The following is a 12,070-nucleotide window of genomic DNA, read 5'->3' as shown; positions in this document are numbered from 1 at the left end:
ACATCCTACCATCCAGCAAATTAAGGACCATTCCTGTGTGGCTGCAGCGGCTGTCATCCCATCATCCATCCCCCGATCTTCCTGCACTTGCAGTGGAGCAGATGAGGGACTATTCCTGTGTGGCTGCAGCGGCTGTCATCCCATCATCCATCCCCCGATCTTCCTGCACTTGCGGTGGAGCAGATGAGGGACTATTCCTGTGTGGCTGCAGCGGCTGTCATCCCATCATCCATCCCCCAATCTTCCTGCACTTGCGGTGGAGCAGAGGGACTATTCCTGTGTGGCTGCAGCGGCTTTCATCCCATCATCCATCCCCCGATCTTCCAGCGTGGCTGCAGCGGCTGTCACTGATCCTTATGTGTTGCGGTAGTGGGTGAGAAGAGGGTCGATCACTGGCAAGCTGCAGGGGCTGTCCTCTTAACTTGCGGTGGCAGCGGCGGTGGGGCAGATAACGGGAGATCCCAGCGGTAGTTCTGACTACCGAAGTGTCTGAACTTTCTTGTTTACTGGCGCCCCCTGATGACGTGCGACGCACAGGCGGCTGAGTCATAAGGGGGAAGGAAGTTCAGACACTTCGGTAGTCAGAACTACCGCTGGGAACTCCCGTTATCTGCCCCACCGCCGCTGCCACCGCAAGTTAAGAGGACAGCCCCTGCAGCTTGCCAGTGATCGACCCTCTTCTGACCCACTACCGCAACACATAAGGATCAGCGACAGCCGCTGCAGCCACGCTGGAAGATCGGGGGATGGATGATGGGATGTCGGATTGCGCTGCTGCTGCCCCGCCATGCCAGGATCATTAAACTAGCTGGAGACATTGAGCACTAAGCGCGCAGATAGGTAACCACTTCTGCTGCGCTATCTGCATTTGCTACACAGCGGCACATTCGGACTATAAGACGCACTGACTTTTCCCCCCTACTTTTGGGGGAGAAAAAGTGCGTCTTATAGTCCGAAAAATACGGTACATCAGGTGTTCTGACAATCTAATGAAATCCTTAGGTACAGATTAGAGATGCAATCTAAAATACTACTTTCTGTACAAGTGCCGGAATCCGCAGGGTTTGAATCAAACTTGCTCAGGGCTAATATTAAATATCCCATATCTGAAAAGGTAATGTTTAGCTACCAGACATCTTGTTTTCCGAGTCTTACAAATGTGACGTTGAATGTTAAGTGCATCTCTAATAGAGAAACAAAAAGTATCTTAGCCAAATAATGAGAACCACAGCCAGTAATATAGCACTTTTAGGAGGTCAGAAACAGCTGCTAACATGGATCCTGATAAGGGGAACTTTGAAAGAGAATATCATTTAAGTCGAAAAAAAATAAATAAAAACCTATACATTAAAAAAACTAAACTGGAGATTCCATAAGTAATGCATTGCGGTTAATGTGAGATCTAAAAAAATCCTTTCCTGAAAGATACCTCTGCTTAGTAGGTATACTGTTTAATTGGTTATGGTTGAATCAGATTTTAGTTCAGATCACACAGTCTAGTGTGCGTACAGCATGCTTAAGGATTCAACATAAAGACCCCGAGCAGCCCCCTGCTTAACCTGCCCATGAGAACCCACTCTTTCATGCACAGTTCATTGGCCCTCTGCTCCTCCTCCATAGCAACAAAACATAGCGCTAGCCTGAAGGTTAGTAATGTGTCTGTACAGCATCAGGCCCCAGATTGTCGCTCGAGGGATTGCTACTCAATCCCCGATGGGCAACAATAATCTAATGTGCATACATAGCCTTAAATGCTATAATCAGGTCTCTCAGTATATAGAAGGCACATGTTTTTGAGTGAGCACGTTTGGCAAATATTATCCTCAAAACAAACTGCCTAGTTTGGTATATTGTTTATTTTCTTTTAGTTTTGGAGTGCTGAGTGAAAAGTTTGTTGAATCTGCTCATTTCTGTTTGACAGGAATAGGAAATGCGCATCGGCATACTGGAATTCTGCAAGGGCTAAAAAGATTTAGACCAAGTGCTTTACAAGCAGCTGATTGCAAAATGATCAGCTAATTTAAAAATCAGATTAAAACCCCGTACACACTCACAATCAATGTCACCCAACGGGGATCAGGATCCAATCCCTTGGGTGACCTTGCTGAGGGGAGGCTGTGCAGACGCATTGCTCGCTTTGCAAGTAAGCAACGTGTTATGTTCTATGCGGCATGATGTGAGAGAGAACAATGTTATCTCATGTCGCTCTGCCAAGTGATTCGCCAGGATGGATCACAAGCTGAGCGGTATCGGGCGCTGCCGTACACATGCTGGATTCTCAACAGAGGCAGCAAAGTTTAGGTTTGTGTACAGGCTTTATCACTGATCACATTTCAACCAATGCAATTTTTTGGTTCCTGCGAAATGTAAATTAGCATATTCGGTAATCTTTATTTCTCAACACGGCTGTCCAGTCATCCAGTACCGTTTTTAAAATGCTTTGTGAGATCCAGCATCAGTAACAGGGAACTGGCTGATACAAAACACTTGAAGAGTCTACTCATACACCACTAGGTATACTCTACTATCAGGGATAGACAATGAGAAGCAAATCATTTGGAGTTTATGGAAATATTATGGCAAGTTTATGCAAATGTATGCAGGTTGAAATCGTGTAAACAAATGCTGTAGCGGCTGCATTTGATTGGTCCTTTTAAACTGCATATATTTGCAACTTAGAATTGTTTGTATGCCTACTAGCTATGTTACTGCCCTGCCTTAGGGTAATAAAAAGTGTCAGCAGCTAAAGTTCCCCATGTACTGACAGACTAGGCAGTCCCATCTTGGCTACTGGTGACTTGATCTGCAACATATCTGGCCTTCAATTGTAATGGGGATATTTCAGAATCTTGAAGGGGCAAATAGAAGCAATGATGAGAGAGCTACACACTCTGCATCAATACTGGACAGTACAGCTGAACTCCCATTTTGACTGGATGCCATCCCTGCATGTTTCAAAGACATGGCTAGAGAAGGATCCAATAGACCATTTTCATGGTTAAGCCTGAAATTGATACATTCTGAATTATACTTTAAAATAAGAAAAAAAAACCACATATCCACAGCTCCATAAATAGAACAAAACAAAAAGGCCAAAAGCTGAAGACCAAGTTAAACTCCCTTTCAGAGAGAATTCAAGTCTCTTTCGAAGGTGGTGTAGTCTGAGGTCTGTATTATTATTACATATATTACACAACTCAGGTTTTCAGTCTTGCACTTAAATCCGTCATGTCATCTCTTCGACTTCCAAGAGGTCCTGGAGTACGGGGTGCTCCTCTTCTTCTCAGAAGCCTTAAAATAGGAGTATGATGACTGGCCAGGTAAATCATTGTCCGGATTTTCTGCCATCATTTTCAGCTTTGCTTCAATGGCTTTGATTTTCGCACTGACACTGCATAAGAGAAAGAGAAGATTAAAAGCTGCAGGTGTATTAACGTTAAAGAGGACCTGAACTCAGAACATCCTCTATAAAAATGATACGCAACTGCATAAAAAGTAACCTTCAAAGAAAAATAAAAAATCTTTGGTACAGCTGATACAAATCCTGCAATAATTCTACAGTATGTCTACTTCCTGCTTTCATGGAAGCAGACATATTGTTAACATCCTGTGATTACAAATTGGCTTCTCTGCTGTGGCAGCGTGAGATTCCTGAGCTGACACAGCTGAGAGATCAAATTACGATGGTGATTAATCACAGTTGGGGGAGAATTATACAGGTTAAACTCTTTAAATACATACCAGGTGGATTTCTGTTTTCCTTTTGTCCTGTGCAAGAGCTCAGGTCCACTTTAAAGGGATACTTAAGATAGAAAAAAGCAATTCGTTTTACTCACCTGGGGCTTCTACCAGCCCCCTGCAGCAGTCCTGTGTCCTCGCAGTCACTCGCGGGTCCTCCGGTCCCCCGCCGCCAGCTACTTTCCTTTTCAGCCGACAGGCTTACTGCGCCTGCACAGGAGACGCGTGGGCAGGCCTGTCGGTGAATGGAAAAGTAGCTGGCGGCGGGGGAGCAGAGGATCCGTGAGTGACTGCGAGGGCACAGGACTGCTGCAGGGGGGTCCTTAGGAGCCCCAAGTGAGTAAAACTTATTTTTTTTCTCCTGGCTTAAAAATGCCTCTTTAAGCTCAAACAAAGATTAGAAATTTCTGTGCACAACTGTTTCTGGACAAACATTTGCCATTTGCAAAGGATGTGGTACACAACAATACTTTACATATTGTAATGACAGTCATTCCCAATACTGTGCAGACAGTGGAGAAAAGGACATGTAGCCAACTACATTCATTAACTTTTCATGTTGTGGAGGCTCGTACACATGCCAGATTAAAGTTGGCTAAGGCATCCAATAACTACCACTTCAGCCGATAGTCAGGCAGGTGTACAGCGACCCTTCCAACGGATCCACTCGCCCCCAGCGATGGAGGAATTGCAGGGTTTATGACTCTCCCCCGTCCGCTGCATAACGTGACACATGCGCTGCTCTGTCGTCCCTCCGCCTCTCTGCACAGCGACACAGCGCATCGTCAGGTACACAGCTGATGTGCGTCTTTCAGCCCAGTCCAACGGCCAACATCCATCAAAGGTGTGTACACACCTTTAGAAGTATTACATACAGGAAAATAACTGTACAGAGCTCACCACAGACTGCAGGCACAGTTTTTCTACATAGAAGACAGATTTATCAAAACCATTGCAAAGAAAGCTGGACTAAATCTGCTGCACAACTGGAATAGCTGCTCAGAGTGACCAGTAAGAATGCTTGATTTGGGCAGCTTCTCCTTTTCTACACCTATTTTGCACTTAGTTTTCAAACAATTTCCTTGTACTGGTTTTGATACATCTGCCCAGTGTTTCTAACACAAAGTAACATGTACAAGCTTTTTGCTTTTTCTGTTTCAAAATGTTTATTGAAAGGTTTTCAAAATTTTACATAACATACCCATATTACCCCGAAAATAAGACACTGCTTTATATTCTTTTTTCCTTCAAATCTTATCCTTGGTCTTATTTTCGGGGAGGTCTTATATATTTCCCTCTTGCGCTCCCCGATTCCCCAACCTCCACTTTACCTTCCGACGACCCCCTCCTCCAGAAAGTCGCACTGCCCACCGACATACCTCAACTGCAGATCAGCGTGGTAAACTGCTGATTCCCCATCACAGTTTCTGGCCCCGCTCTGCACTGCCTGCCGGCATAATTCAAACCGCAGATCAGCTGTAAAGTGTGGTGAAGAAAGCTAGTTATACTGTAACAGCGCTTCCATGTACAGGAAGTAAACAGAGATGTCACTTCCTGTACACGGAAGCACTGTTACACTGTGACTAGCTTTCTTCACCACAGTTTACTGCTGATCTGCGGTTTGAAAATTATGCCGGCAGGGAGTGTAGAACGGGGTCAGAAACTGCGGTGGAGGAATCAGCAGTTAGTTTACCACGCTGATCTGCAGTAGAGGTATGTCAGCGGGCAGTGCGACTTTCTGGAGGAGACTGGAGGGGTTGGCAGGAGGTACAGTGAGAGCGGGGGAAGGGGGGGGGGTTCAGATGGACGGGACGTCCTCAGCCACTAGGGATTATTTTAAGGGTAGCATTTTCGAAATATATACTAGGTCTTACTTTAAGAGGATGTCCTACTTTTGGGGAAACACGGTATATAAATGTGCAGCTTTGTAAATCACAGAGATGAAATACATGTGCCTTAGACCACAAAAAATCACCAAACAAGGCCCCATTATACCGTGTACTTGCTGAAAGCGTCACTCAAATAATAGCATATAAAATCATGTGAGGCCTAGGACCTAGCACAAGGCCCCGACAGGAGACAAACTAAGGTTCATGGTCTCAAGTGTCAAACAGAAAAAAGAAAAGCAGGTGTGTACAAGCACATAACAGCAGAAAAATAAAAAATAAAGGAAAAGAAAAAAGGAAGAGAGAGAGGAAAGAAACAGACCAAAGAGGTCCAGGCACACCAGGATTTACTTCCAAGAAAAAGAAAAAAAAAGGGTGGAAAAAAAAATCAAGCACGACACCTTAGGAGACAGCACAGATTTTATGAAATGCATCAACTCTCATCCAAAGTAGCTGCCATTTGCTCCTGTACCATAAACAAAGTCACCCTGTTCTTCGGTTCTTCAAAAAGTGGGTGCGACAAGCACTTGCTTAGTCTGATTGGCAGCAACAAAAATAAAATGCGCTAACACTTGTCGAAGCGTCAAGGATTATTTTTTAAAGTGTAGCAATGCTACCCAGGGGTCCCTTGTAACAGATTTATGAAATAACGACTGAAATAGCCTAAATATCCTGGACCAAAACCTGGATAGCATCACACAGCTCCAAAAAGTGTGGAGGATGTCTCCCTTGACCCCACAACCGCTGGCCGGCACCCAGTACCATCTAAGAGATATCTTATAGGCGGATTCAATGACCTGACCAATGTACCACACACCTATGTTCAATTTTTCCCCAATCATTAATAAAATAATTGGACGCTCCGAAAAAAATGGATTGGAACTGTACATCAAGCAACTGTCAATCCATCACACACCATACAATTCTTGATAAAGTTGGTCTGAAATTTCCAAAATGTCCAATCTCCCAAAATAAAAAAAAAGGGAAATTTGATCGGATTTATTAATCGAAAACAATGAAAAGCTCTCAATTTTTTGGGACAACTGATCTAAATTATCAAAAATTGAAGCGAAAAAGATCAACTTACCTTCGGTAACGTCTTTTCCGGAAGTCAAGAGGACAGCACCCCTGCTGAGACTTGTCTCCCTCCCTGACTGAGGACAGGAAGCTGAAAAACACTAAAAATTTGCATAGCAAATAGGCAGCAGCATAAGTAGGGAACAAGTACCTCCATCTTCAGTTATAAAAAAGACACGGACAACCATTGATGCTGAAAAAATGTAATTCTTTATTCCTCATAAACCCTCAAACATAGGGTGGGTTGCAGGGGTGCTGTCCTCTTGACTTCCGGAAAAGACGTTACCGAAGGTAAGTTGATCTTTCCCGGAGCGTCAATCGGACAGCACCCCTGCTGAGATAACCAAGATTATTCTCTTAGGGAGGGACTACAGCCTGTAATACTTTTCTCCCATAAGTTAAATCTGTGCTAGCTAAAACATTCAATCTATAATGCTTGACGAAGGTGTTGTGGTTGGACCAAGTCGCAGCTCTGCAGATCTGCTCAATAGTGGCCCCAGCCCTCTCTGCCCAAGATGCCGAGACTCCTCTAGTCGAGTGAGCTTTAATTGTGGAAGATAGCTGTTTATTTTGAGTCTTGTAAGCAGTAGCAATCGCCTGTTTTATCCATCTGGATAATGTTCCTCTAGAAGCTTTGTTCCCCTTGAATTTTCCCGAAAACAGAACGAATATTGCGTCGGACTTCCTCCACTGTTTTGTCATTTCCAAGTATTGAATGAGACACCTCTTTACATCCAAGCAGTGTAACCTCTTTTCTTTCTCATTAGCTGGGTCTTGACAGAATGAGGGTAAAAAGATATCTTGAGTTCTATGAAATTTGGATACTACCTTTGGTAAAAAGGTAATATCTGGACGTAACGTAACCCTATCATCCGATATTATGCAGTATGGTTCTCTTATTGATAATGCTTGAATTTCTCCTATTCTCCTAGCCGTAGTATTGGCAATAAGGAATGCTGTTTTCAATGATAAATATTTGTCTGATATATTTTCAATCGGCTCAAACGGAGCTTCACAGAGTCCTTGTAAAACTGTATTTAGGTCCCAAGATGGAATTCTAGGTCTCATCACCGGTCTCAATCTCTTTAGTGCCTGAAAGAATCGAATAACAAACTCTTCTTGAGCTAACTTTCTTTCTAGAAAAACACTTAATGCAGAAACTTGTACCTTAAGCGTACTTGCACTCAGACCTTTTTCGTAGCCACTTTGAAGAAATTCCAATACAGAAGATGATGAAGTTGCTTCCAATGATCTTTCTGCACACCATCTCTTAAACACTTTCCAGGCTTTGTTATAGATCTGCCGAGTGACTTTTTTCCTACTTTGAATTAAAGTTTCTGTGAGCCTATTGGAGAACCCTTTATCTTTCAAGATGCGCCATTCAGCCTCCATGCTGAGAGGTGAAGGAGTTTCAGATTCGGGTGAAAAATTTGCCCCTGGTTCAATAGATCTGTTTGAAGTGGGAGTATGATCGGTTTTGAGACTGCTATAGCTTGAAGTAATGTGAACCAAGGTCTCTTTAGCCATAGTGGAGCGATGAGAATTACTTTGGCTTGATCCTGAATGATCTTCTTCAGTACCTTTGGTAAAAGAGGTATGGGCGGAAAAGCGTACATCAGATGTGATCCCCAGTTTATTGAGAATGCATCCAGTTTCCAGGGATTGTCCTGCGGATATAGGGAACAAAACTTTAGACATTTCATATTCGTTCTCCTGGCAAATAGATCCACCTCCGGGAGTTCCCATTGATCCACTATCTGCTGATAAACCCGATGATTGAGGGACCATTCGTTCTGGTCTAACTTTGAACGGCTCAAGGAATCTGCCAGGGAATTTGATGTGCCTTTCAGGTGGACTGCCGTCAAGGATTTGACATTGTTTTCTGCCCAAGAAACGATCCGAAAAGTCTGGGTCCATAAGGTCATACTCCTTGTCCCCCCTTGTCTGTTCAGATATGCTACTACACAGCTGTTGTCTGTTCTGACTGTTACATGTGTATTCTTGAGAGGAGTACTGAAGTGTTGTAATGCCTGATAAACTGCTTCCAGCTCTCTGCTGTTTGATGACTTCAAAGACATTGTCCTGGACCATTGACCCTGGGCTGGCAAGGAATCTAAGTGGGCTCCCCATCCCCAGGAACTGGCATCCGTCGTCAGCACTTTCTGAACCGGATAATTCCACATACGACCTTCTGCGATGTGTGATTGATCCTGCCACCACATCAGGGAGACTTTCACATAGTGGGGTATCAATATCTTTTTGTCCAGCATTGACAACTTCTTGTTCCAAGCTTTTAGAATCCATATTTGCTGAATTCTCGCATGAAATTGGCTCCATTGTACTGCTGGAAAGCTGGCCGTTAAAAGTCCTAGTAGAGACATGGCCTTTCTTAGAGAAATTGTCCTTGCTTTCTGAAAAGAAAAAATATATTCTGTAATTACAGATATTTTTCTAACAGGCAAAAAAAGTCCTTTCCTCCCTAGTGGAAATAGTGAACCCTAAAAATTCCATGGACTGACTCGGTGTTAAAGAAGACTTTTCCCAGTTAATCAGCCACCCCAAATTTTGGAGGAACTCAATGGCTATCTGACTTTGAGTAATTACAAATTCATGAGAAGGACCCCAAAACAAGAAATCGTCTAAATATCCAAGTACATTAATGGACCTCGATCTTAGGATGGCTAATACTTCAGCAATTACTTTAGTAAACAGCCATGGAGCTGAAGATATTCCGAAAGGTAAAACAGAAAACTGAAAATGTCTTACCTTCCCTCCGATTGGAACTGCGAATCTCAGATACTGTTGGGATGAGAGATGCATTGGGATGTGCCAGTAAGCATCCTTGAGGTCTAAGGATGCCAGGAAACAGTCTTTCTGTAGGAGATGAATGACAGAGTGAATGTTGTCCATTCTGAACCTTCTGTACTTTATGCACTTGTTTAAGACCTTGAGATTTAGAATGAAGCGGAAGCTTCCCTGTGGTTTTTTTACTAGGAATACTGGTGAGTAACATCCTAGACCCCTTTGACATAATGGCACCTCTCTTATAACTCTTTTTTGTAATAAGGACATTATCTCCTGTTGAAGAAATATCTCTCGTTCTGGATCTACTGGGAGGGGGGTAACCAGAAATTTTAGTGGTGGGGGTTGATCGAATTCTATCCTGTATCCTTCTAGTATGATCTTTAGTAACCACTGATTTGTCATGTGAATCTGCCAAAACTCGAAAAAATGAGCCAGTCTCCCTCCTACCGGAATCCTGGCGTCATTGCTTGTCAGATCTACTAGGGGGAGCAAAGTTGGTCTTGGACTTCTGAGGTCTATAGGGAGCCCATCTCTTCCTGTTTTGGGTCTGCTTAACTCCTGGGTCAGACCTGATGGGTCCTCGAAAGGACCGTCTAGGTTGATAGGGTCTTTTCTTATTTGGAAAGTTCTTTTTATTATCAGCGGTTCTATCCAGAGTCTCCTCCAAATAACAAGGAACCTTCACATGGGATACCACACAGTCTAGACTTGGATGCATTATCACCGTTCCACGTTTTCACCCATACTCCCCTCCTTGCTGAATTTACCAAAGCAGTAGTTCTTGCTGTTAATTTTACTGTATCATCGGCTGCGTCTGTAAGATAATTAGTTGCATTAAATAATTTAGGAAAGTCGTTCAGGATCTCATTCCTAGGTACTCCCATTGCAATCTTAGTCTGTACTTCTAGTAACCAGGATTTAAGAGACCGAGTCACAGCTGTAGAAGCTACTGCAGGCTTGAAAGTAAGAGAGGATGATTCCCATGCTCTGCGTAAGATATTGTCCAACTTTTTATCAATGGGATCTTTAAGATTACCAAAATCCTCGAATAATAGGTCAGTTTTCCTTGACACTCTAGACAGAGAAGGATCTAATTTGGGCGGAGAACCCCAAAAAGTCTGATCCTCAGGACTAAAGGGATATTTTTTAGATAGAGACCTAGGCCAAAAAGCCCTATTTTCAGGGTTACTCCATTCCTTCTTAATTAAATCCTTCAAGGAAGAATGAACCGGAATAACCTGAAATTGGGGATCCGCCAAACCAACATACATCTCATCTAACGGTGTCAAGGATTTTTGTTCATCTTTTATACCCATTGTTTCGTACATTTCTGATAAAAGACTTTTTATTAATTCTGGACAAAGGCCAATCTTTGATGATTATCTGATTTAACAGCCTCCTCTTCTGCAGAAAGATCTTCTAACTCTGAAATTTCTCCTTCTGATAATTCAGAAGCTTCTGAATCCTCCCTATTTCTTTTACTTTTTTGAACCAAAGGGGGTATTAAGGATACCGGGGACCCAGGTGGATCCATGGTATTAACAGAGGCCGTATTATCTGTATTCTCAGGAATCCGTGGAATATCTGCTGAGGACACTGTTGGAATAGAAGCAGAAGTAGAGGCTATAGCTGAGTCTTTAATTTCTTTAATGGCTGATGCCATCTCAGCCCGCATCCAGCCCATAAATCCTTTCATCAACACAGGAGATTCATCCTTGACTACTTTCTCAGTACAGGCCTGACACAATTTTCTTGCTGAAGAGGTTACAAAACGAGTATTGCAGATAACACACTTTCTCTCATTCTTTGTATGTCTATCTTGACTGGTCTGATGAACACTCTTATCAGTCTTGTCCTTTTTTGTCTATAATATAAACAAACATAAACCTTTTTTAGCCTATCTGTAACATAGCAAAAAATACATCATGCATTAATACAGACAATCACCCACTTGACTGGCCTGAGGATTGAGTTTATCCAATTTATCAGTTTTGTCAGTTCTTTTGGGCTAAAGAGGAAAAAATAAGAGACAAGACTGTAAGATACAATATTCCCTCTAACACAGATATATGCTGGCTAAGTAAATATTTTCAATACTACTTGCCAGAGAGGGATCTAGGCCTGGTTCTGCAGACTGCAGAGAGGAAGAACCTGCAGCGTCCTCCATCGTCAAACTCAAAGAGCAGAATGACGAATGGATACATTTGCCGCTTTAAATACTTATTTACCTGATTTGCTTCAGGTGTATGATCTCCGCCGCCACGGCCGCCTGATTGGCCTGTGCGCTGTTGGTCTGCACATTTCCGGGTGGCTACGTCATGCGGGACGCGTGCGCATGACGACTTCCGGTTTCGAAGACCGGAACTTCCTGTGTAGCGCGCCTGCGCCCATAAAGCCGCTGCCTCTTCAGGAGTAGCCTCCAACACGCTGCAGGACCCACTATCGTTCACTGAACGATCTTTCTCCAGGAGTCCTAACCCACGCCGCCCCAGCCGCATGACTGGATAGCACCCAGAGGAGACTCTCCCATGCATCCTGACCGGGGACAGGAAACGGAACTGAAG

The 12,070-nt window shown here is 43.4% G+C and overlaps 1 protein-coding gene across 3 annotated transcripts in view; it reads right to left on the bottom strand.

Moving 5' to 3' along the window:
- Window positions 1–1,432: 1,432 nt before the first annotated feature.
- RBM18 (RNA binding motif protein 18) overlaps window positions 1,433–12,070 on the bottom strand; it is a 54,487-nt gene continuing 43,849 nt past the window's right edge. For all 3 annotated transcript variants that reach the window (XM_068248123.1, XM_068248121.1, XM_068248120.1), the window contains exon 6: window positions 1,433–3,391. In XM_068248123.1, the coding sequence (XP_068104224.1) occupies window positions 3,232–3,391 (160 nt within the window). In that variant the 3' untranslated portion in view covers window positions 1,433–3,231. The remainder of the gene's footprint in view (window positions 3,392–12,070) is intronic.

This window comes from Hyperolius riggenbachi, chromosome 8 (genome assembly GCF_040937935.1).
Source record: "Hyperolius riggenbachi isolate aHypRig1 chromosome 8, aHypRig1.pri, whole genome shotgun sequence".
NCBI lineage: Eukaryota > Metazoa > Chordata > Amphibia > Anura > Hyperoliidae > Hyperolius > Hyperolius riggenbachi.
The sequence above is the reverse complement of the archived record's forward strand: the minus strand, read 5'-3'. Positions and strand labels throughout refer to the sequence as shown.